The 25,426-nt window shown below is 48.4% G+C and overlaps 1 protein-coding gene across 1 annotated transcript in view; it reads right to left on the bottom strand.

The window, feature by feature from the left end:
• The window catches only part of RFTN1 (raftlin, lipid raft linker 1), a 363,828-nt gene that overhangs the window by 86,414 nt on the left and 251,988 nt on the right, over positions 1-25,426 (bottom strand). The window contains exon 3 of the mRNA XM_078664025.1: positions 16,485-16,671. Coding sequence (XP_078520151.1) covers positions 16,485-16,671 — 187 coding nt within the window. The remainder of the gene's footprint in view (positions 1-16,484; positions 16,672-25,426) is intronic.

Here is a 25,426-nt window from a genome sequence, read left to right as displayed (position 1 = left end):
AGACAGAGGCAACCAACTTTACAGATATAAGACAGAGGCAACCAACTCTACAGATAGAAGACAGAGGCAACCAACTCTACAGATAGAAGACAGAGGCAACCAACTTTACAGATATAAGACAGAGGCAACCAACTCTACAGATAGAAGACAGAGGCAACCAACTCTACAGATAGAAGACAGAGGCAACCAACTTTACAGATATAAGACAGAGGCAACCAACTCTACAGATAGAAGACAGAGGCAACCAACTCTACAGATAGAAGACAGAGGCAACCAACTTTACAGATAGAAGACAGAGGCAATGGACTCTATAGATAGAAGACAGAGGCAATCGACTCTATAGATAGAAGACAGAGGCAATCAACTCTATAGATAGAAGACAGAGGCAATCGACTCTATAGATAGAAGACAGAGGCAACCAACTCTACAGATAGAAGACAGAGGCAACCGACTCTACAGATAGAAGACAGAGGCAACCATCTCTAAAGATAGAAGACAGAGGCAACCAACTTTACAGATATAAGACCGAGGCAACCACCTCTACAGATAGAAGACAGAGGCAACCATCTCTACAGATAGAAGACAGAGGAAAGCAACTCTACAGATAGAAGACAGAGGCAAGCAACTTTACAGAGTGAAGACAGAGGCAAGCAACTCTACAGATAGAAGACAGAGGCAAGCAACTCTACAGATAGAAGACAGAGGCAGCCGACTCTACAGATAGAAGACAGAGGCAACCAACTCTACAGATAGAAGACAGAGGCAACCAACTTTACAGATATAAGACAGAGGCAACCACCTCTACAGAAAGAAGACAGAGGCAAGCAACTCTACAGATAGAAGATAGAGGCAATCGACTCTACAGATAGAAGACAGAGGCAATCACCTTTACAGGTAGACGATAGAGGCAAGCAACTTTACAGGTAGAAGACAGAGGTAGTCAATTCTACTGTTACAGAACAGCATATGCGTGGATAGAGACAACCAGTCATATGTATAGCAGACAGAGGCTGCCAACCCTTCTGGATTCAGCCGCCACTTATACTGCCCATTAGAGGTACACAGGCAAGAGCCTGTAATTCTACACATACAAGAAAGGGGTTGGCAGTCCTACCAACATTTAATCCCAGCCACTACCCCAACTAATGCACGCAAGAGGTCACCGACCCTATTGAGATAGGGCAGGGTTGCCCACCACGCTCATGCAGGATGCAGTGTGGCGGTTCTCGAGGGCAAGAGATGCCGACCCTACTGATACTGTAGGGCAGACCTCAAACACCCTGCCTACAACAGGGCAGAGCTGGGAACCTCAAACATGAATGCATTGCAAACAATGCAGACATGCCTGGTGGGCAGGGCTTTAAGTGGGCCGGGTCTCTCCGGGTCTGAGCACTGGCAGGTTTTTTAAAGGAGGCCTTGAAACGGGTCTCTATCGGACTCTGTTTTGTGCCCTGGCACAGGCGGTCTGTTTTTTTCCCGGACTGCCGTAGGCTGTCATCGTCCCGCAAAAAGTGCCAGGGCACAAAACAGAGCCCGATAGAGACCCGTTTCCAGACAGCGGGCACATCGATGTGCGCTGCTCACCTTGCTCACTTCTCACGAGTGGAGAAGTTAGGTCATGACGTCAGGCCAGGTGAGTGTTGTAGGGGAAGGGAAATCCTTTAAAGAATCATTTTCTCTCTGGATTTCCCTTCTCTTTTTTTTTTTTTTTTAACTCAGGAGCAGCAACCTTGTTGTGGTGTCACCAGGGTTTAAAGTGGAAGCTTTTTCAATATTATTTACAAGCCATAGTTGCTACCTATGTATCTATGCAACTAACAACCGTTGACAAAGACAATAGTCCTGACTTGTTATAGGTATGATGTTTCTTGTATCATACATGTGAATGCAATGACAGAAACAGCAAAACACATGTCGGGCGGCACACTATGCCATGCACAGATTTTTAGGTGTTTAAGCCACACCCTTAATTACATTGGCCACGCCCCTTTCAGGGACCCCACCCCCGACCCCCAGTTTTTTCCTCCCACTAACAGCCCTGCTGGTGGGGTCACTCCATGCACGACAGACAGCCCTCTGTGCTGGCACGGATCCGAGGCCCGCCTCAGCATCAGATGCAGCCCCAGCAGAGGGCAGGGGAGGGCACATCTCCGGCCTCCTTCCCGAACTCTCCCCCGACATTTTCTCAGGTGATTTCGACACATTCCCGCCCTCGCCCCCCGCATGCCTCGAGCCACCCTGGTGCTCTTTGACACGTCGGCCGTGAACCTAAACATCTGTCCGCGACATCAGCCTTTCGTGCCAGTAACAACATCCTCCTCTATCTCAGCCGCCGTGGCCGGGCCTGGCCGCCCCCGGGGGTGGGGGGGGGGGGGCAAGGGCTCTGCAGGACACCCCTTCTGAAGTCTGGGCTCCCGCTGGCGCCGGCGCTCGCGCCACCACTTCCATTGTCTATGCGGGGGCGGCACAAAGCGCTGCGCGGCGGCTCCGGCCGCTTCGGAGCGCTGCGGAGGTCAGCTGAGTTTGTGAAAAGGCGAAATCACGGTATGAGGTGAGGGACCAGACCCCTGACTGACGCCCCTCAATCCCCCCCACCCCTCCAACCTTTGTGGCCTTCCCTGCACCAGCGGGAACAGATTTGGGGAATCCCGCCAGGTGTGAGGCCACCGGAGGACTCCACGTCATTGGGAAACCTTTCCCAGCCTTCGGCTTTTACTGATGTACTAATGATGAACTAGGTCAGTTTACCAAATACCGAGTCACAAGGGATCATATTCAAGACACAAGTCCGAAAAAAAAGAAGTGGGGGGGTGGGACTGACCAAGTTGGTCAGTATGCAAGTGACATCATGGCGCGTGACGTCACAGAGCATAGCATCACAGCACGTGACATTGCACGTGGGCTCGAAGGAAGTGGCATCACAATCCATGACCTCACAGGAAGTGACATTTCAGGAAATGACATCAGATTTTACCAGCTCGTACACACCTTTAGCAGGTCTGTCATGAGTACATTTGAGTGCAAATGAATGTTTGCATCAGGGTTGTTAAAAAATAAAAGCGATGCAACCAACGCGAAATCAGGGCCTCAACTTATACACATTTTAACCCCTACCAGAAAGAAACTGGCAAAAGGTGAAACGTGACGGTAAATCTGTTCTGTTTAAATGGTTGCAAAGTCTGCATTTTAAAATATTTAAAAATATCTTCTTTTTAAAATATCTTCTTATGGGGTTAAGGCACCTGCTGCAGAGATCTTTGCATGCCAACTAAATCTCAGGGAATAATCATAATGGTAGGGGAGGTTAACGCCAATGGCCCGTCAAGTTAACGCCAAACTTGACGGGGCCTACCTGCAACGTACATGGAGGGGAGGTGTTTTGTCTAGTCCCAGTTTCGAATCAAAGTAGCTTTGAGGGCTAATGTGTCTCCTGCAAAACACATCATGTAACATGCAGCTGACAGATTTTTAATTTCTGTAGCTACATAAACACATAGACCCTTTTGTTACTATCAATTGTAGTTCTATTATGGCACCCTGATCTACGAAGGACATGTGACTCCTACACCTTGTAGCCCACCCTGTCTTATGTAACACATCCTGTACATTTCTTTACACACGTATGATTTATTGTCAATGATTAACCCCTTCAGTGCGGGGCTGTTTCCCCCCCACTGTGCTGGGGGGCGGGAGGCGCGCACAGCGCCCCGGTGCTCATGACCAGCTGAGCTTGTCATGACCGCGCCCATTTCAATGGAACGCTCAGCACAACAGGGGAATCAGCCCAGCGTGCGAGCGTTCCATCGAACGGGCGCGGTCATGACGAGCTCAGCTCGCTATGAGCACCGGAGCGCCGTGGCTCATGGCGAGCTGACCTCGTCATGACCGCGCCTGTTTCAATGGAACGCTCAGCACAGCAGGGGAATCAGCCCTGCGTGCGAGCGTTCCATCGAACGGGCGCGGTCATGACGAGCTCAGCTCGTTAGGAGCACCGGAGCGCCGTGGCTCATGGCGAGCTGACCTCGTCATGACCGCGCCCGTTTCAATGGAACGCTCAGCACAGCAGGGGAATCAGCCCAGCGTGTGAGTGTTCCATCGAACGGGTGCGGTCATGACGAGCTCAGCTCGTTAGGAGCACCGGAGCGCCGTGGCTCATGGCGAGCTGACCTCGTCATGACCGCGCCCGTTTCAATGGAACGCTCAGCACAGCAGGGGAATCAGCCCAGCGCGTGAGTGTTCCATCGAACGGGCGCGGTCATGACGAGCTCAGCTCGTTAGGAGCACCGGAGCGCCGTGGCTGATGGCGTGCTGACCTCGTCATGACCGCGCCCGTTTCAATGGAACGCTCAGCACAGCAGGGGAATCAGCCCAGCGTGTGAGTGTTCCATCGAACGGGTGCGGTCATGACGAGCTCAGCTCGTTAGGAGCACCGGAGCGCCGTGGCTCATGGCGAGCTGACCTCGTCATGACCGCGCCCGTTTCAATGGAACGCTCAGCACAGCAGGGGAATCAGCCCAGCGCGTGAGTGTTCCATCGAACGGGCGCGGTCATGACGAGCTCAGCTCGTTAGGAGCACCGGAGCGCCGTGGCTGATGGCGTGCTGACCTCGTCATGACCGCGCCCGTTTCAATGGAACGCTCAGCACAGCAGGGGAATCAGCCCAGTGTGTGAGCGTTCCATCGAACTGGTGCGGTCATGGCGAGCTCAGCTCGGCATGAGCACAGGAGCGCCGTAGCTCATGACGAACTGAGCTCGTCATGAGCACTGAAGGGGTTAATCTGTGCGTGCGATGTAAAGTGCTCTGGCACCCTGCTTTGGGATGAGTAGCGCTATAAAAGAAATAAAAGAAAATAGTGGCATTTCTATTGTTATTTGTGTAAATACTGGGCGACCAATACATCTGACATTCTTCCAGTGTGTCCATATCTCTCACATACAGGGACTGAAGCAAGTCAAAAGCTGCCTCTCTTAAGCACCTGTGAAGTGATAAGCTTTGTGCCTTTGTTTCCCCTACAATGCATCTAGGTGTGAGGCTCCAGACAGCTCTCAGCCAGGAAATGGGAACAAAAGAAGGCCTGAAGGACCTTTAACTTTGGCCTTGTTTTGTGCCAGCTGGAGTTTAAATAACAAAGCCCCCTCCCTGCCTGCAGGTTGCTGCTTGGAATGAAAGCAGACAAGGTGAGGCACTCCTGAATGTGACCTGGTGTCTGAAATTGACACCAGGACCAGTTCAGCGTTTTTAGTGGGGCTTCATTTCTTGGCAGGGTGGACGACGTCCACCCTCTGAAAATAGTGGGTGGACGCCGTCCCCCCTGCGCGTGTCTCCGACTTGTGCCCTCGTCATATTCATTAGGCCGGCTGCAATTTTTGATCCCTGGGATTGCTTACAAATACAGAGATGGCAGGGCCATATGTATCAAGCAAAATTGCATTCGCAAAAGGCCACAATTCGCAGAATTTCGGCGTTTGCGAATGCAATTTTGCCAAATGGTATGTATTAAGGCACATCTGCGTGCAAAATAAGGAATCGCAAAATTTGCGATTCCTTATTTTGCAATTGCTTTTAAGGAATTGCAAATTTTGCGATTCCTCAAATGCAATGTAAGAAGCACCAAAGAAGTGCAATTTGGCCTGAAGGAATCGCAAATTACCATCAACTTCAAGTTGTTTTTAATTTGCGATTTCTTTGAAAAATTCACTTTTTTGCATTTTTAAAAGTGCTGTGTGAAGCACATACATGCCCTTAGGCCATGTATGTGCGCCACATGTGCACCCATGCTTATTTCAGGGGTGCAACAGGGTGTTCTTTTAACACCCCTGCACCCTTGAAATTGCATTCTCAATTTGCAATTTGCTATTTGCTAATCGCAAATTGAGAATGTCTCCCCATTCATTCCTATGGGCCTCTAGGCCCATAGGAATCAATGGGGAGGTATGGGGGGGTATGGGGGGGGTATTCCTTAATTGTGAATCGGAATTTGCAAATCGCAATTAAGGAATATGTAGGATTCACAACATTTATTGCAAATCCTACATACATAGCATTTTGCGATTCTCAAATAGCGATTCGCAAAACATCTCTATTTGAGAATCTCAAAATGACTTTTTGATACATATGGCCCTAAACACTTTTATTTTTAAGGGACCGCGGCTGCTTCTTTTTATGTTTTCTGTTTTGGGTAACTTCAGTGAGATCAGAAAGCGGTCAGTGGCTCCTCTCCCTGAAGCTGCCAAAGAAGGGTCCAAAGGGGGCCCTTTCCCTTTTGTGAATCAGTTATCACCCCAATTTGAGAGTGGATAACTGATCAATGCTTTGCGGCCGGAATTACAGCCCCAATCCATTGGTACATAGGGTACCAATTCACAACTTGGAATGGATGCCCCAAATACGCTCCTTCAAAATTGAGATTCAAAAATCATTTGTAAGCCCCATTTCGTGATTTGGAAAATCCATTTTACTGAATTGTAATTCGCGGCGGTACCGGCGCGCCGAATGCCGATGCCGCATAGGCTGGAACCCACCTCTGGCCTCTCCTGTCCACTTGCAGACCCCTCCTTCCCCTTTATCTTACTCTTGCAGGTCCCTGTTGTCGCCCTTTGTGATGGTTTTCTGTCTTTCTCTTTCTCCTTCATTCCATTTTGTTTGTTTTCCTTCTCTTGCATTCGGTGAATGCCTGAGGAAGACAATTAAGTGTCGATCCCCACAACTGAGTGCCTGTGGCCCCCACCGGCAACCACCGGCTCAAATTAAGCACTGGGAGTAAGTAAATAAAGTTGCAGTAGTCCAGGTGTGCCTTCGTCTGGTATTGCGACAGCGCCACCCAATGGTGGTTTTGAAGAAGGAGGATTAAAAAAAATCTTGGATAGCTGCAGGTTGACTCAATGTTCAGTATATGTGTTAATGAGGTGGGATGCAAACGAGAGGTGTGGCCAGACAGGCCCTACACACGGTTAGCTGCCTGTGGGGTGAAGGGGGTGTTCCCAGGTTAGAAGGCCTGTCCAAGAGGGGGGCAGTGATCCTAACCTGGCTCCATGCACACAGACCCCATATCTGCACCCTGCTCCTGGTGATGTGGCCTGGTTTGCTGGGTCTCTTTATAACTAACATAACATAACAGGTGTATTTGTAAAGCGCACGATTACCCGTAAGTGTCCTGGTGCTGAATAACAGATGTTTATTGTTACCCAACTCAATGGTACTCATTGTATCAACCTCAGATGGATGAAAAGCTGAGTGGACCCGCCAGGATTTGAACCTGTGACCATGAGGTCGAATACAGGCCCCTGCAGTGGCTGCTTTAGTCCACTGAGCCACCAGACCCACCACAAAAAAAGCATTAGCGCGTCATCAGCCAACATTTGGAAGGCATCGCTGCGCGGTTGATGCTTCTGGCACGCGCACATAGTAAACGGCAGGAGTGAGTGGGTATTTGCAGCTCTTCCTGTAACACCCTCTTGTAAGTGTAGATGGTTACATTGTTTCAGTGTCTACTCAAAATAGTAACTTCTGAAGCCCAAACAAAATGGGGGCTTCCCAGTACTGAACTTGTGTCGGTGCGTTGCTAGTCGGCAGCTACCTTAAGCGACAAAGTAGCAGGAGACAGCAGAACGTCCTTTTATCATTTACTCAACTGTTCACAGAAACAGGACAGCCTTCACCACAACCATTTGTTGTGTTGTAATTGTATTTGTATTTATATAGCACTTACTACCCCTGACAAGGCGTTGAAACCTGCAGCACTTCTTCTATTTCCACGAACCATAATGGAAATAAAAGAAGGACAGCAGTTTTCCCTCCTGCACAGTGTGCATGCCACAGTGTGTAGAGAACCCTGGGCACCGAACTCCGCTCCGCTCCACTGGCGGAGTTTGCGGAATTTTGCATACTCTGCATTCTGCAGAGAACGCAGAGTTGTCTAAAACTTCCGACTCCGCAGTGGAGCGGAGTTCAGCCCCGGACCCTTCCACCCCCGCAATAAATATTAAAAAAATAAATTGTACAATTAAAGTAGAAAAAATGCGCACTTACCTTATCACAGCATCCCGGGCTGCCCTCCTCCTCCTCGCTGTAATCCCCTACGTCAGACCAACGTCATGGTAGGACTGGGCATGTGCAGGCCTACCATGACCTACGGGATTACTGCCAGGAGGAGGGGGGCAGCCCGGGACGCCACGATAAGGTAAGTGCATTTTTATTTTACTTTTAATTGTACCTTTTATTTTTAAAATATTTATTGCGGGGGGGGGGCCTAGCGGACTTTTTGGACAACTCCGTAGAGCTCCGCGTAGAGGTACTCCGCCTGCGCCGCCTGGGAGAGACAGGACCGCTATGAGAGGGTTCAGCGGGTAGCGTGCCTGCTGCCAGGATGTGACGTGATTAAAACGTGGGGAGGAAAAGGACATTTTAAAAAATATTTTTATTGAAAGTTCATGACAATATAATATTCTCCATATATAACAGTAGATATTAACACAGAAATATAAATATACATACCGGATGATAAATACACATAGTAAGATCTCAACTGTTAAAACATAAGCTCCTAAATGCAGTAAATATGTTAAAAGTATCAGCAGTATCTACATGGGTGTTAGAAGACTATAGACCCCCACTTTTTGACCGCCTCCATGATGCCACGGGCGACCAGATCCTTAGTCCCATTTCCCTGGATTTCGCTCCCTTTAGGGCATATAACTCCGATTCGATATTATGGATCCCGAGCATCCTACACATCCACATTTGAAAGGTTGGAGCCTCAACATCCTTCCATGCAGCAGCAATTAATATTCTAAGAACAGCTGTTGATATAAAAACAAGTGCCTCAGACTCTATACTTAAACCTAATTTGGCATCACACCCGATTATTAAAAGTGTAGGGGATAGGTCTATTTTGACAACTAGCAGCCCCTCTAAAAACTTTTCGATTTCCTTTTTAACTGGCCCTAATTTCCCACAGCTACAAAACATATGTAATACATCAGCAGGCCCATTTCCACATCTAGGGCAGTTGTTATCCGCTCTCTTTCCCCATACATACAATTTTGCCGGTGTATAGTATAAGTTAAAGAGGGTTTTGAAGTGCTGTGCTCTTAAATTTGAAGATCGTAGAAACCTTTTATCCATAAGAATGGCTCTATCCAGATCGATGTCAGGATCTCTCAATTTATCAACCCAGGTAGCCTCTGTCTTAAGCATGTCATCGGGTAGCGTTTCCAAGAATAGTCCATACATTACCCTGATGCTACGGCCACCTCCCTTCATATAGTCTAATAATGTACAGTCTTTTGATATGTTTATAGTGGGTCTTTTTGATTTGATTGTGTTAGTCAACTGTATATATTTGAGCTCTTGGGAGCCTTGAAGTGAGTATCGTGACTTCAAAAGATCAAGGGGCCTCAGAACATCCTTTATCATCACTTGGCCTAGTGTGCTGATTCCCTGTCTTTCCCAATGTCTCCAGGGGCCATCTCTACTTAAGTGCGGGAATAGCCCTGATTTCCAAAGTAAAGTATGTTTATTAAGCTTCGGGATACTCTGGTTCTTCTGTACGGACGACCATACCCCCCAGATATCTTCCAGTATTTTGTAGCCTAAGGCCTTATAAAAGCGTTTATCATATTTCCTTAGCAATACCCCGTGTGCTTCAATCCCTAGTGCCAGCTGATATATAGATGGAATAACACGCTGGCAGTGTGTCGTATCGTCAGGAAAAAAGAGTATAGCCATTTCTGTGAGGAGACAAGACCAGTTATAGAATTTAAGATTAGGTATACCTAGCCCACCCTTTCCCTGGGGTAGAGACATGAATTTAATTGATCTCCTCACCTTACCGTATTGCCAGACAAAGTTCATAAAGATTGCCTCTATTTCCTTGATCAATATGTCATCTACTTTAAAGGGGATGCACCTAAATTTATATAGGATCTTCGGAAACATTGTCATTTTGATGACATTGACCCTGCCTATAATTGATAGATGGAGGGTGTCAATTCTTTTTAAGTCCTGTTTCATTTTCCCCAGTAATGGCAAAAAATTGTCTTTAATAATTTCCTTTGGCTGGGCATTGATTGTTATTCCTAAATATACTACTGACTCCACATATCTATCATCCAGTTTGACTGTGTTCCTTGAACATAGTACCTGTGTTTTTGCCACATTAAGTCGGTATCCGGATACCCTCCCGAAGTCAGATGTGATACTAATTATTTCCCTCATAGCGCTAGCGGGATCAGTAGTGGTGATGGCTATGTCGTCCGCATATGCGAGGATTTTGGTTTCAAATCCATTAGTGACAATTGGCTTTATATTAATATTGTTCTTGATAAGGCAAATCAGGGGATCTATATGCAATGCAAATAGGATGGGTGAGCACGGGCACCCTTGTCTCGTGCCTCTCGAAATATGGATCTGCTTGGAGCATTCGCCCATAAGCTGGATGCTAGCGGTTGGATTACAGTACATAGCCTTAATTGCCTGCAGGAATCTGGGACCAAATCCTTTATCAGCCATCACTTTCCAGAGAAAGCTCCACCTGACACGATCGAACGCTTTTTCAGCGTCGAGGAGGATCATCGCGCTCCCCCCCCCCCGGCGGCATAATTGTCAAACAGAGTTATAGCTCTTTTAATATGGTCGGTAGTGCCCCTACCAGGGATAAAACCATGCTGCCAGGGAGAGACGAGACTCGCGATAATCCTCCCCAACCGTGTGGCCAGTATTTTAGCGTATAATTTGTTATCACTGTTTATTAGCGAAATGGGCCGATAAGAGCCGGGGTTTTCCTTGGGTTTGCCTTTTTTGTGGAAAACCACTATGTTGGTTTTGGTCCAAGATTCTGGTATGACCCCTGTATTTATAACCCCGTTGAATAGATCTAACAAAAGGGGTGCCGTTTCTTCCGTCAAATGTTTATAAACCTCCAGGGGTATGGCATCAGGCCCTGCTGCCTTGCCTGCAGATAGATCTTTTAGTGCCTGAAAAAGCTCGTCCATAGTGATATTCTGCTCTAGGGATTCCCTCTCGTTAGACGTAAGATTAATACCTGTATCCTGCCAGTTTGTACACGGATCGTCTATATCCGTCTCTTCCTTATAAAGATCCTGATAAAACCTCCTGAAAACTTCCAGAATTTCGGTTGGCTTTTTATAAATCTGATCACCTTCTTTAATTTCCGTAATAGTATTTTTTGATGTGGCTTGTCTTATCCGTAGCGCTAGAGCCCTACCTGCGTTCTCGCCTGTTTCATACATTCCAACTCTACGGGTCTGATACTCTGCTGCAGCTTTTTTAGCCAATTGCTGTTGGATGTCTGTCTTTATGCTGTTTAGTCTTTCTAAGCTCTGAGTACCCTGGATCCCGTGGCAGACGTCTCTCCTGTGTTGTTCCTCTGCCTCCGCCAATTTAGCCAAAAGGCGCTCCCTGTCTTCCTTAACTTTTTTCCACAACCGCCCAGAAAAGCTAATTGTCTCACCTCTCAGACCAGCTTTAAAACTATCCCAGACCATGACCCGGGATGCACTGTATCTATTCGCATCGAAGAAGGACTGGGACCAGTTCTTTATATATGCTATATAATTGCTATCCGCTAAAAGTTTTCTATCAAAAGTCCAGGGTCTGATTTTTTCCCTTTGTTTGTTAACTATCATGGTGAGAACAAGGGGATTATGGTCCGATATTAGCATAGGAAGCATTGAGATTTCAACGTTACGGAGATAGGTTGCTGATATTAAGAAATAATCCAGTTTTGTATGTTTATTAAATGGGTGTGAGAAGTATGTAAACCCGAGTTCATCTTTCTTTTGGCTGCCCCACACATCCCTCAGCCCATAAGATTGAATTATGGAGGATACCGCCCTAAATACCCGGGGCTTACGACCAATATATGGGGTGTAACCTGTGAAATCAGCTGAGATGTTGAGATCACCGCACATTACTATAGGTGAGGGCCAGTTAGTAAGTTCCCTCTCGATGTAATCCATCACTACCGGGTCATCCAGGTTAGATCCGTAGACTGAACATAGAGTTATGCCTAGTTTCAATTCGCATATTGCCCATCTGCCCAGTGCATCGGCCTTTGATTTTTTAGCTCCTCCCAGACCTAACCGGCCTATAATAGCTACCCCCTTTACAGTTGAAGTCTGTGAGGAACAGGACAAAATTTCATACCCCCTTAGATTTAACCAGTGTTTCTTTTTCCAGGGTAGGTGAGTCTCTTGTAAACATACAATCTCGGCCCTAATTAGTTTTACATACTCCTCAAGCCTTTCCCTCTTTTTCCAATTATTCAGACCACCTATGTTAAGGCTAATTAACCTAATCCTTGACATACCCCTGTAGGGAACAAATCCAACACACTAACCAATCGCATTTTGTCCTAAATTTTACATCAATATGCATAACCGTTTTGAGCATCTCACTTATATTGGTAAACACATTTATTGCATGAACTTTCTTTTTACTTCTTTTTCCCCCTTTGCCCCACCTCCCCCTCACTCCAGACTTCCCCCCCTCCCAACCCCGCTGAGCCCCCTGACCCCAACCCGCTCCCCAGTGAAGTGCGCAGACTGAGTCTGTGCGTGTGATGGGTGCAGCCCAGCAGTGGACACAGCGCAATCTACTTGTTAGACCTCAGCCTCGACCTCGTATGTGACCATAAACCACCATATCGTGACACCCTTACCTCTAAAAAACTTAAACTTAAACTTAAACTTAAACTTAAACTTGGGACTTCAGTCGAAGTCGGTAATCAAACCTTACCCCCTGTTAGACTTATATAGGTTAAGTAACATGCTATAATGAGTCCAGAAACTCCTGCGCTTTGATTTCCGAGGAGAAATACATGGTCTTGCCTAGATGAATTACTTTTAGCTGAGCAGGATTGATAAGGTAGACCTGCACTCTTTTGTCCTGAAAAGGTTTAATTAATTGTCTTAATCTCCAGCGCCGCTCAACGGTGGAGTGACAAAAATCCGGCCTTACGAAGAAGGACCCTCCCTCACAGGTTCTTTTGGCATCCGGCCTCGCTTTCTCTGATATGGACTGGCGGAGAAGAAAATTACCTATATAAATTAGGATAGCTCTGGGCTTATCGCCTTCTCTGGTATTTTGTCTCAGTTTGAAGGGTGTCCTATGCGCCCTCTGAATTTCAGTGGACCAATTCCAACCAGCGATATCTGGGAAAGCTTTCTCGAACGTTTTGACTATAAACATTTTGACGTCCTGACCTTCAATCCCTTCTGGAATACCAAGGACCCTAAGGTTGTTCCTTCTTTGCCTGTTTTCTAAGTCCTCCAGCTTCCACTGGACATCAACTGCTTGCGCTCCCAGAGATTCCACTTTGTTCGTGGCTGCAGCAACCTCTGCTTCGGTGGCAACTACCCTTTCTTCTAGGTTTGAGACCCTATCTCCAACACTCACCCAGGCTTTCGAGAGCTTCCTAACCACTGTTTTCATCCTTCTCATTGCTGCTTGGGATTTAAGGCTGTTTGATCGGGTCTCTTCTCTATGAGCTGTTATTCCTTGGTGGATTGACTCCATCATTGCCATCATTGACATCATTGACAGCTGCGTAGTCTCGTGATGCTGTGCGTTATCCGTGCCCAGATTGGGGTTCCCTTGTAGGGATGTTGTTAGAGAGTGATCCCAAGTAAGTGCTGTTTGGCCCCTTTGAGGAGGCATATTTTTGATAGTAGTTGAAGGCAACCCTGTCTCACTATCACTTTCTGTTTCCGGGTTACTGCAGTCGATATCAGAGCTATGGGGCTCCTCATCCTCCGACCAGTTGGCCTCCTCTGTCACTGAGAAGAAACATTCGCTGGGGGTCTTCTCCTTTTCCTTTTCGCCATGAATGAGCCCGGAATAGTTAGCATTTGGATTAACCGTTAAACCACCAGGTTCCTCCGGGACCATGGTAGGCATGATAGTCTCTCTCGATGTTTCGTCTGTTGTTGAACCCTCTTGAATGTCTCCGCTGTTGGTTGATGGAGGTAAGGAATTAAGCTCTACCATCCCTTCGGTTGATGAGTTTGTAGTATCCTTTAATAATATAGGGGTTGTAATCTCACTATCCCCGTTAGCAGCCGCCTCGTCAACCCCCAAAGATACAGCAGCTAGAGGTTCCGGTTGCGCCATCAGACCCTGAGCCCCGCCCAAGACATCACCCACGGCTCCGACCTCCTGCCATGACTGATGCAGCTGCATTTGAGGTTGAGACTGTTGAGGCTGTGGGGCTGGTTGTGATGCTGGTTGTGATGCAGGGTCTATCTCTGGATCGGGTTCAGGCTCTTCAGCTACAGCGGTAGCCGGTAATGTCGATACCGGTAATGTCGCCACGGGTTCCTCAGGTGCCACAGGGGCCACTGCCGTAGCCGGTTCCATTTCTTTCAGTTTTTTTTTTCTTTCGTTACGATTCAACATCTCTACCACACTGATAGTCGCGGTGGCTGTGGCTTGTCGGGTTCTAGCGGAAGGGGGGCGCATCTCTTTAGGGGTATTCTGCCCTGAGGATGGTTGCTGCTTCGCCCGCCCAGATTCCGCTTCTGATATCGCTCCCTCAGTCCCAGTGTTCATTACAGGCACAGTGCTCATAGAGCTGTCCGCATTGCCTGTCACACCAACACCATCAGTCATAGCTTTCTTTTTTGAGAGTGTCTTACCTCCGGTGTTAGTTTTGGGAGCCATCGGTAAAGCAAGCACTACACGCAGGGAGATCCGCTGCCTCGCCCTGATCGGTCCCCCGTAGATGCGGGCCTCCCAGCCTCTTGGTTCCGGCCTGTCAGATCTGCAGCTGCCGCTTCCACCTCCGCTCCGCTCACCAGATCTCGCCGCCCTGTGTAGCTCCGCCTCCTGACTTCGCGAGCTCCGCGAGCTCTGCTGGAACTACGAGCTAACCCGATCCTTAGCAGGATTGAAGCCACGAGTCTCCGCAGACCCGGGGGGAGCACCCCACAATGAGGACCGCTCAGGAGAAGCATCCAAATAGCATCCAGGTAACATCCAGGTGATTAGACCGCCAAGCCGGTTTGCCGCTACGCCGCTTGTAACTGGGCGTCTCTCTCCGTGCAGTCACTGCACGTCCGCCCTCGGACCGCTCACTGAGTATACCGAATACCTGGCAGACACGGTAAACTCATGGCGCTTCTTTTGGGATGCAGGAGGTACAAGGAGGGAAAAAACCGGAGTGTCGAGGTTACATCGAGGTTACATCAGACTGTGTCCGCGCTGCTGATGCTGCCGCTCAGCCGCTCCTCACGGCCGCCATCTTGCCTCCCACCCCGGGGAGGAAAAGGACTTCTGCTTGGTTTTCTCCTCCGTTCTCACTCAGCCTCCTAAATTTTATTTGACATTTTCCCAAAACAAGCACTGGGTCTTTCAAACGAAAAGGAAACTTAAATGGCTGCTCCTGCAACCACTACCCAGTCCACTGCACATGCTCACACTCAGCAGGTCTCCCCGACTAAGAAACAAAAAAACAAATTCTAATCCTGGCTCCAACTTGATGGAAACTGTATTTTCTTGGGCAAATCACTTTATCTCTAGGTAAGTCACTCATCATATGAGCCCAGGGGTGGCCTTCCTCTAGCTGGGAGTACCTCTTGCCCTGAGCGGACAAATACAGTTGGCCTCAACATTATTTTATTTTCATTTTTTTGTAAATTATTTTGTTTTCCTTTGAAGTTGCCAGGATCACTAAAGTTGGTGCCTTTGGCTACCTCCTGGTTTTTCCATATGGATTAGCCCAGCCTGCGTAGACGCTAGGCAGACCCAGGTATACAGCGGTACATGAAAACCAGAATTACAGCGACATTCTATGATAAATAAGTCAACCGGGACCAATGTAATGTGTTCTTGGGAAGGATGAAGATTTGAATGCCGTGTACTCAGTAACAAAGAAGATCGAATGAGCAAGATGAAGGAAACAAGAAGAGGTGAGAGATAAAAAGAACAGAGAGAGTTTTAACCCCTTGGCCGCGGTGCTAATTTCACCATGGTGCGGGGAGGTGGGGGTTGAGCGCGGCGCCGCCATGCTCGTGACGGAACCACGCCGTCATGAGTCACGGGCGGGCTGTGCTCATGACGGCATCGTTCCGTCATGGCCCCGCCCGCTCATTAATTAGCCCGCACAGGCGGGGAATTAATGCTGCATGGGGGGGAGCAGCAGCAGCCGCATGACGGAACCACGCCGTCATGAGCACACGCTGACCGTCATAAGCAGGCAAGGGGTTAAAGAAAAGCCAAAGGGAGGAAAGGGCCTAGTAACCTCATAAATACTGAAATCTCAGGTGGGTTTTTGCAGCCTAGTAACTGCCATCTTTTTCTGGAAGTCTCCTCAGGGGCGCTCTGGCCAAGTGACCCGCCCACTCCTTCTGTAGCCTCTGATTGGCTGGCTGCCTACGCGGCACTCCTCATGTTTGAAGCCCCTCCCCTGGGTGTACAGTCCCTCCCATAGGGTATCCCACCTCCCCCCTCACTTTCAACCTCTTACCTTTGCGTCTTCTTGATCAGCACAGCCCTGAAGAGCTGTTCCAGGGGGTTCTGACCCCGCTCGGCGGCCGGCTGCACATACGGGTGCACAGCAGCCATCACGAAGCCGCGCTGGTAGAGTTCCTGCAGCTGGGCCGGCAGATCATGGAGGGAAGAGACCTGGATGGCACTGCAGTCCGGTATTCCTGCTGGAGGAGAACGCATGCCATATTATTTATTTATTTATTTATTTATTTATTTATTTATTTATTTATTTATTTATGGCATTGACAAGTGCTGCAAACCATTCAGAGGGCTTTGATCTACACAGCAATCAACCACAGACATTTAAAGTTGACAACTAGAACCACTACAGCTACGTGGGAAACATCGTTTACAACGCACGTGAAACAACGCGTGTCATTATAACAAATGTTTTACAACGCGAAATCCATTACAACGCATGTCATTACATTGCATTACCCATTACAACGCATTCCCCAAAGTAACGACCCGGCGGAGTTAGAATAGTAATTGCGTTCAAATGGATTATGCGTTGTAATGACATGCGTTGTAACGACATGCGTTGTAATTTATTTTGCGATGTAAAAAATGTGCTGTAATGACAGGCGTTGTAACGCTTGCGTTGTAAAGTGTCATATTCAAGATACACACGTTGATAGTAAGATGGCTTAAAGAAGAGTTGATGCAGTCTGAGCATTGACCCCAGTATGTGGCTGGTTGTAGGCGAATAGCCAGCATCCCTCGTTCGGGGCGGTGGACAGGGAGACCAGCTCGAGGACTGGTAATCCTACGTCTGTCCGAATAGGCAGGGTTTAGCAATCTCTGAATCTGAGAAGACATTTTCCAGCCTTGGATGCACTGGAAGGCGTTCCGCAGAGATGGGACGAGCACTAGGATAGCTTAAGGACTGAGTACCTAAGCGGTGTGGAACCATTCGACTCACGAAACAAGGCGCAATATCAGGGAGCAGCCGAAAGCCCACGCTTCCAGCACACTCTACCCGCAGCAGTGACCAAGGGCCACAACCCCTGAGTGACTGTATCCATCTGCCATGGATTACAATTAGGGATCCTTGTTTTCCATTTTTACTGATTTTTACAGATAAATACATACAGAAAAACATTTATTTTCTTGTCAGTATTTATTTTTAAATGGTGATAAAAATGGAATTTGGGTGCTTTTTGAGTGATTCTAAATACTGTCTGCCATGACTGCCAGGCCAATAGCTGTGTGGGTTGATAGGTAAAGGGGTTAAAAAAGCAAAGAATGTTAGTAAAGGAGCTTATAAAGCAGTAGATAGGCACAAGGTTGAAACTGAAATTAGCATATTTTCTTATAAGCGCATTGATTTATCGTCTGCGGGTGTTCATAGGATTGAAACCTGGCAGACATTCAAGCATGACTGCATATTTATCGGTGAAATATATATGGAATTATACTAATTTCAGCTTTTTTTTCTTCAGAAAACCCAAACTAAATATGGATAAATATAGATAAAAGTAGCAAACCATAAATATGGATAAACACAGACAGAAATGTCAAAAAAACATAAATACCATAAAACCGCGAGCCCTAACTTTGATATACTCAGGACTTTCACCTTCTCAGTAGGACCTCAGTACTACCAGGCCAAGCGCAGTGGAAATCAGACCTCCCTTACCGCGAATATATCGGTACCATTCAGGGCACAAGTCCTAAAAAAAGAAGTGGGGGCACGCTGTCACCGGAAGTGACGTCACAACAGGAATCTCATGGGTATTCATATGCCTTTAGATGAAAGGTGGTCTGCACCCTGCCTCGCGGGGGCTGCCGTCCCTGCGTTTAATCCCCCCAGCTCCGATCTCGCCCCAGAGAGGCCAAAGAGTGAAGTCCAGCTTTTGGGCAGGGGTAACGGCGTCCACCTGGTAAAATAAGTGGGGGGACCGCCTGAAGAGACACCAAGAAGGGGTCCACAGACCACCTGAAGGGGCACCACGAAGGGGTCCATGGACCCCCCTGAAGAGGCCCCATCAAGGGGTCCACGCCCCCCCCTGATGAGGCACCACAAAGGGGTCCCTGGACCACCTGAAGAGCCACCACGTAGGGGTCCATGGGCCCCCAGAAGAGGCACCATGAAGGGGTCCACGGACCCCCTGAAGAGCACTATCAAGGGGTCCACAGACCCCCTGAAGAGGCACCACAAAGGGGTCCCTGGACCCCCCTGAAGAGGCCCCATCAAGGGGTCCACGGACCCCCTGAAGAGCACCATCAAGGGGTCCACAGACCCCCTGAAGAGCCACCACGTAGGGGTCCATGGGCCCCCAGAAGAGGCACCATGAAGGGGTCCACAGACCCCCTGAAGAGGCACCACAAAGGGGTCCCTGGACCCCCCTGAAGAGGCCCCAAGAAGGGGTCCACGGACCCCCTGAAGAGCACCATCAAGGGGTCCACGGCCCCCCTGAAGAGGCACCAAGAAGGGGTCCACGGACCCCCTGAAGAGCACCATCAAGGGGTCCACGGCCCCCCTGAAGAGGCACCAAGAAGGGGTCCATGGACCCCCCTGAAGAGGCCCCAAGAAGGGGTCCACGGCCCCCCTGAAGAGGCACCAAGAAGGGGTCCATGGGCCCCCTGAAGAGGCCCCAAGAAGGGGTCAATAGACCCCCTGAAGAGGCCCCATTAAGGGGTCCACTGCCCCCCCGATGAGGCACCACAATGGGGTCCCTGGACCACCTAAAGAGGCACCAAGAAGGGGTCCATGGACCCCCTGAAGAGGCCCCATCAAGGGGTCCACAGACCCCCTGAAGAGGCACCACGAAGGGGTCCACGGCCCCCCCTGAAGAGGCACCAAGAAGGGGTCCATGGACCCCCCTGAAGAGGCCCCAAGAAGGGGTCCATGGACTCCCCTGAAGAGGCCCCATCAAGCGGTCCACTGCCCCCCGATGAGGCACCACAATGGGGTCCCTGGACCCCCTGAAGAGGCCCCATCAAGGGGTCCACAGACCCCCTGAAGAGGCACCACAAAGGGGTCCCTGGACCCCCCTGAAGAGGCCCCAAGAAGGGGTCCACGGACCCCCTGAAGAGCACCATCAAGGGGTCCACGGCCCCCCTGAAGAGGCACCAAGAAGGGGTCCACGGACCCCCTGAAGAGCACCATCAAGGGGTCCACGGCCCCCCTGAAGAGGCACCAAGAAGGGGTCCATGGACCCCCCTGAAGAGGCCCCAAGAAGGGGTCCACGGCCCCCCTGAAGAGGCACCAAGAAGGGGTCCATGGGCCCCCTGAAGAGGCCCCAAGAAGGGGTCAATGGACCCCCCTGAAGAGGCCCCATTAAGGGGTCCACTGCCCCCCCGATGAGGCACCACAATGGGGTCCCTGGACCACCTAAAGAGGCACCAAGAAGGCGTCCATGGACCCCCTGAAGAGGCCCCATCAAGCGGTCCACTGCCCCCCCGATGAGGCACCACAATGGGGTCCCTGGACCCCCTGAAGAGGCCCCATCAAGGGGTCCACAGACCCCCTGAAGACGCACCACAAAGGAGTCCACGCCCCCCCTGAAGACGCACCACAAAAGGGTCCACGCCCCCCCCTGAAGACGCACCACAAAAGGGTCCACGGCCCCCCCTGAAGAGGCACCAAGAAGGGGTCCATGGACCCACCTGAAGAGGCCCCATCAAGGGGTCCACAGACCACCTGAAGGGGCCCCATCAAGGGGTCCACGGCCCCCCTGAAGAGGCACCAAGAAGGGGTCCACGCCCCCCCCCGAAGGGGCACCACGAGAGGGGAACCATGGACCACAGATTAAGAACCACTGCTCTACACTTCTGCAAGAGTCTGGACAAGGGACTATGTATTTATTACTCCTTCCTCCCCCAGAGCTTTGCACAGGCCCTCGATAAAGTCTCCCATCTTACAACAGGGTCCTGTGCAAACTCCTCACCCGAGCCTTCAAATAATTCCGGGTGGTACTCAGACCATCTCCGTCTACTGAAGCCACCCTTTGGGCTTGTTTCCCGGTCCAGGGAGTACCTGGATTTGCAGTTTGGGCTGGACTGTTCCCATGAGGCACAGGGTCAGACTGATTTGCATATGGCTTGGTCCAAACTGGGGTGGCGAATTGAGCTAATGAACGATGATGGATTCAACCCAGATCTGTGACTGGGGTGAGTGTTTGAAAATGTTCAGCATTCCTTCCATCATCTTTTTGTGTTGCTATAGTCACCGATGGGCTCTGATCTGCCCTCTAAACTCTAAACCCACCCTGCAAGATCTTATTTTAAGGGTCTTATATCATTCACTCCCTCCAATGCTCCCAACACTTGTTTCTCCTCGATTTCACAGGCTCACATAGGTTTTTCCATTCTTTATATACATTAGTTTTCCCCGGAGGGTATTATCACACACTGCAAGTGCTAAAATTACTCAGGGTTGAAACCTTCATATCTTCATTTTTTTTTAATTATATTGCATATTTTACAAGAAACCAATTACTGTTAATTACAGAGTATTAAAAGGAAAACTGCATAAATTATAAGATCAGTTTTAAGATGAATATTCTTAACTTACAGTTCAGCCTCTGCTCGAACATACGATGAATGTGGTTATAAACTCCACTGAAGAGGGGCGACTGCCCACAAAACAAACCCCCACAGGCCCAGAATAGACCCACGGCTAAAGTACCCTTCTTGTATACTATCTTATCCCTTCTCTTTTCTGTTCTATTTCTTCTCCATTTCACCTACCTGTAATCTCTTAGCAAGACATTGGAAAGGGGGGCTAGCTAAACTATTGGCGACCTATAATTTAGAGAAAGCAATTTATTCAAGAAAGGGAAAAAAGGGAAGGAAACTGGGTAAGCAAATTTGGGAACCTATAAGTAGATGGAAGGAGGAGAACGGTGGTTAGACTGCTGCAGAATGCTATATATGTGTAGCTTAATTTTGGTTGCTCAATATATATGTTGCAATATATATTAGGATTACTTTAGGAAAATTGTAAATGTAAATGTAAGTGTAATGTTATGGTGTTTTTTGTGTTTTGCTGTGCCCTGTACATAAAAATGGAAAAAAAAATGTAATAAAAATTTCTTTTAACATGTATAACACCTACCTGTAACCATGGCAAAAACAACCAATTGTGGCGGATACCCTGTAATGGTAAAGCGCGCTTACCTGTCTGAAAAATCTTAATAAAATATGTTGAAATTTAAAAAAAACTCGCACGGTTCAGACCAATGGAATTGGGAACCCCTAACGATAGCAGGACAATGTTTTCATCAGAATTAGCCATTAATAACCGGCACTTTCCCAAGTATTTCATTTTCCGAGTTAACGCGGAGGGACAAAGCAACGCGACACGACTCAAAATATCCCAAACATATCTAGCAAAAATATAGACCCTCCCCCAAGGAAGCCCCCTGCAGATTTTAATCAAGAAAGGAGTTTTAAATTTTCCTAAACTCAAGAAATAGTTTCCTTGAATTCATATCTAGCAAATATCACAGATATGGGCATACCATTAACAAGTGATAAATAATTCATGCAGGGGCATAGCTTGGCCAGTAAGACTGTGAGGGTGGGTACAGATTTTCCAACAATCACACTAGCTTATTATGTTAATCATTATATGATAAGCAGCGCATGAGGGGGGCTTAAGGGTCAGTTGAAAGAGAAAGAAGTGTGGGGCGTGAGGGGTAAATAGTATTTTGTAAAATAGCCATGTTTTAAGACCTCCACAACAGAAACGAGAGTGCGTGTGTGTGTTTTTTTTGTCTGAGTAAGTATTTAAAAATCCCAGGTGAAATCCGGCAGACACTTTACTATACCTGACTGAAAGCTCCTGTACCCAACTATTTATTAACCCCTCCCATGCTCATGACGAGCTCAGCTCGTCATGAGCCACAGTGCTCGTGTGCTCATGCGTCATGGCCGTTAGAACGCTCACACGCAGGGCTAATTCCCCTGCTGTGCATAGCGTTCTAAGGAAACGGGTGTGGCCGTGACGAGCTCAGCTCGTCATGAGCACCGGGGCGCTGTGCGCGGCCCCCCCACCCCCAGCACCGCGGGGGAATAACCCCCGCAGCCAAAGGGTTAAATAATATGTTTATTAGGGGGGTGTAACACCCCCTCCTCCCCGGAAGTTACATCCCTGAATTCATGATATCTGCCCAAAACTCTCCTCTATTTGAATTTTCTCACAGGATGACAACATTTAAATCTCGGAGGATGGGTTACTCCGTCACAATCGGGATGAATATTACATCCGCTGAAATATGAATCCATTAGGATATGATGTAATGTATATTTCGGAGGATGGGATATTCGTCCCTGCTGTACAGAGTAACCCGTCCTCCAAGAGCTAAATCAGGCCCTTAGTTTTCAACCACTTCTTTAACCCGTTGCGTGCTCATGACGGGATCAGCTCGTCATGAGGCACGGTCGTGCTGTGCTCATGAACGTTACGCCGCGCCCACGCGGGTATAATTCCCCTGCTGTGCATTCCATTGGAACCGGCGTGGTCATGACGAGCTCAGCTCGTCATGAGCAGAGCGCCACCGTGCTGCATGTCGAGCCGAGCTCGTCATGGGCAGCGGGGCTCTGCGGGCGCCCACCCCCCAGCACAGCGATGGAATTAGCCCCTCAGGGGAGGGGTTAAACTCGGCTGAGGTCATCATTGGAGGAGGGGTCACATCCCTCAGTAAGTCAGGTCACAAAACATTTCACTCACTTGAGTGTGATTTCCCCTTCCTGGTAACTACAGTGGTTGCATGTCTCAATGTTGCATTTAAAATACTGATATCTTTATATATACTTTCCGTAATATCGAATACCAAAAAATCACTAAGGTAATTGTAGATCTACTATTATTACCCCCCATGATCATATGCTTGGGGATCAATATTATTGTCACAATATATTTTCAGGTCAAAATTTAAATCGTGATATTGTGGTACACGATCCCCTTGCTGTTCACAGTGTGCCATAAGCTTGTATAACCTTTAATAAATAGCAAATTAGTCAAAATAAAAAGCACTTTTCACTGCGCATGAAGTAGCAGCATGGCGCACGGCGAGGTCCCCGGAGGCAAAACCCACAGCCACCTCCACATCTTAGTTAAGCTCAACATGCAATATTGTTCCTGAAAGGTCTATCTCTTATCCAATTATCCGGCAGGCATCCTGGACATTTAAACAGATGTGCCTTGTGGAGGTGTGGCCTGTTGACTTTGGACTGAGGTGTATGCCACAGTTCGCTCCAGGTGCGCGTGTACTGCCGTTATCGACACACCTTGATGTGAGGTGTCTCTGCGTGCCATATCCAGTGCTTGCTTCGTTGGGGGGGTGCACCATCACCAGATATTCCCGGCCAAGGGCGGGGCAGCCTCTCACTGTACCCTTTAATATTCCCGAAGGTACTTTGTGTCTTCCACCCAGAGAGAGAACTTAGGGTGCGGCGACGGCACAAACAATGGTCATCATTGGTATCTCCTTCCAACTTTTGATCTCTGCTCTTTGTCCCTATCTTCATACTCTTTCTCTGTGGAGTGTATGTCCAGCCCTTCCTCCTCTGCCAAGCATTCTCTGCTTGTGGAATGTTTACCATCTGTTTAAAACACAATGCCTGTGAGGGCGGCTACCTTCATGGTGCGACCTTTACCACCAATTCAATTGGAAGGGTTTCGCACAGTGGATAGGTTGGTGTTGGTGGACAATAGGCTGCTGAGGACATTGCGAGCTGGCTTTAGGCCGGTCACGGGGGTCAGATGGGCTTGATGGTGGGAGACCTGAGGAGCAAGACAGACGGCAGCAGTGTCAGCGTCCTGGTGCCTTCGGATCTTTCAGCGGCATGGTTCACCATCCACCATGATCTTCTAGTCAGCCACCTCTGAAGTCTCTGAGTGTTTATCTCTTTGGCAGACAGATCCCTATTCCATCGGATTTCCTTTCTTACAGTTCTAGAGTTGCCACCTTTGATGCAAGCTACACTCAACTTTTAGTAAATCTTACCCAGAACATAACTCAAAGGTAGAACTCAATGGGACTGGCGCCTGTCCTATCTAAAAAGAGATTTCACAGTTCTGACCACAACACATCTCTGTAGAGCAGGTGTTCTGCCAGACGTGAGAATACCTACCCAAACCTGAATCTTTCAGGTCTAACCCAGATGGTGGACCATCAGTGGGATTTCTCTTTTCAGGGAAACATCCTTAACAACGCAACTTTTACCACGCAGTGCCTTTATGACGTAACCATTACAACGCATGTCATTTCAACGCAATGCGCTGGAGGGCGCTCTAGGATAGGGAATAGATTTAATTTACTATCCAACACCTTCCCTACTATCCACGGGGACTGGAGTTGGAATAGTAAATTATACTATTCACTATCCAGCACCCCTAAGCGCTATGCGTTGTAACTGCATGCATTGTAAAAACTGCGTTGTAACAGCATGCGTGGTAAAAGCATGCGTTGTAATGTCATACATCCCTATTTTCAATACTGTTAGCCAAAGGAGCTATTGGAAACATTCTGTTGGCTGACTGTCTTAAATATGGCCCTTTCTCCCTACAGGCTTCCTCTCTAATGTGGCATTTAAACCTTCATTGTGTGGTTTTAACCGCTTCCATGCGGCGCACATTTCCCAGCTGTGCGGGTGAATTCTACGCGTGCGCAAATCGGATGGCCTTCGGATGCACACGCCCACCATGACGTCAGACAGCCAAGGGGCGTCCGACGGATGGAAGAGGTTAAAGAAAGCTTGAAAATATTTCCTCTGTCCGTTGAACCCTTTTGAGGCTTCCATTTACCATTGCATCATTTAAAACGTAGAAAGGTAAACATTACCCCCTGTAACAAAAAAAGTTCCTTGATCACAACACCATCATGTAGTTCAATCACTGAAAATGTGTTTTATATTGATGTCAATACACTACCCATATAAATGTATTATCTACAAAGCCTACTCATC

The sequence above is a fragment of the Lissotriton helveticus genome, chromosome 10 (assembly GCF_964261635.1).
Source record: "Lissotriton helveticus chromosome 10, aLisHel1.1, whole genome shotgun sequence".
In the NCBI taxonomy this organism is placed as follows: domain Eukaryota; kingdom Metazoa; phylum Chordata; class Amphibia; order Caudata; family Salamandridae; genus Lissotriton; species Lissotriton helveticus.
This window is presented reverse-complemented; position numbering and strand designations above follow the sequence as displayed.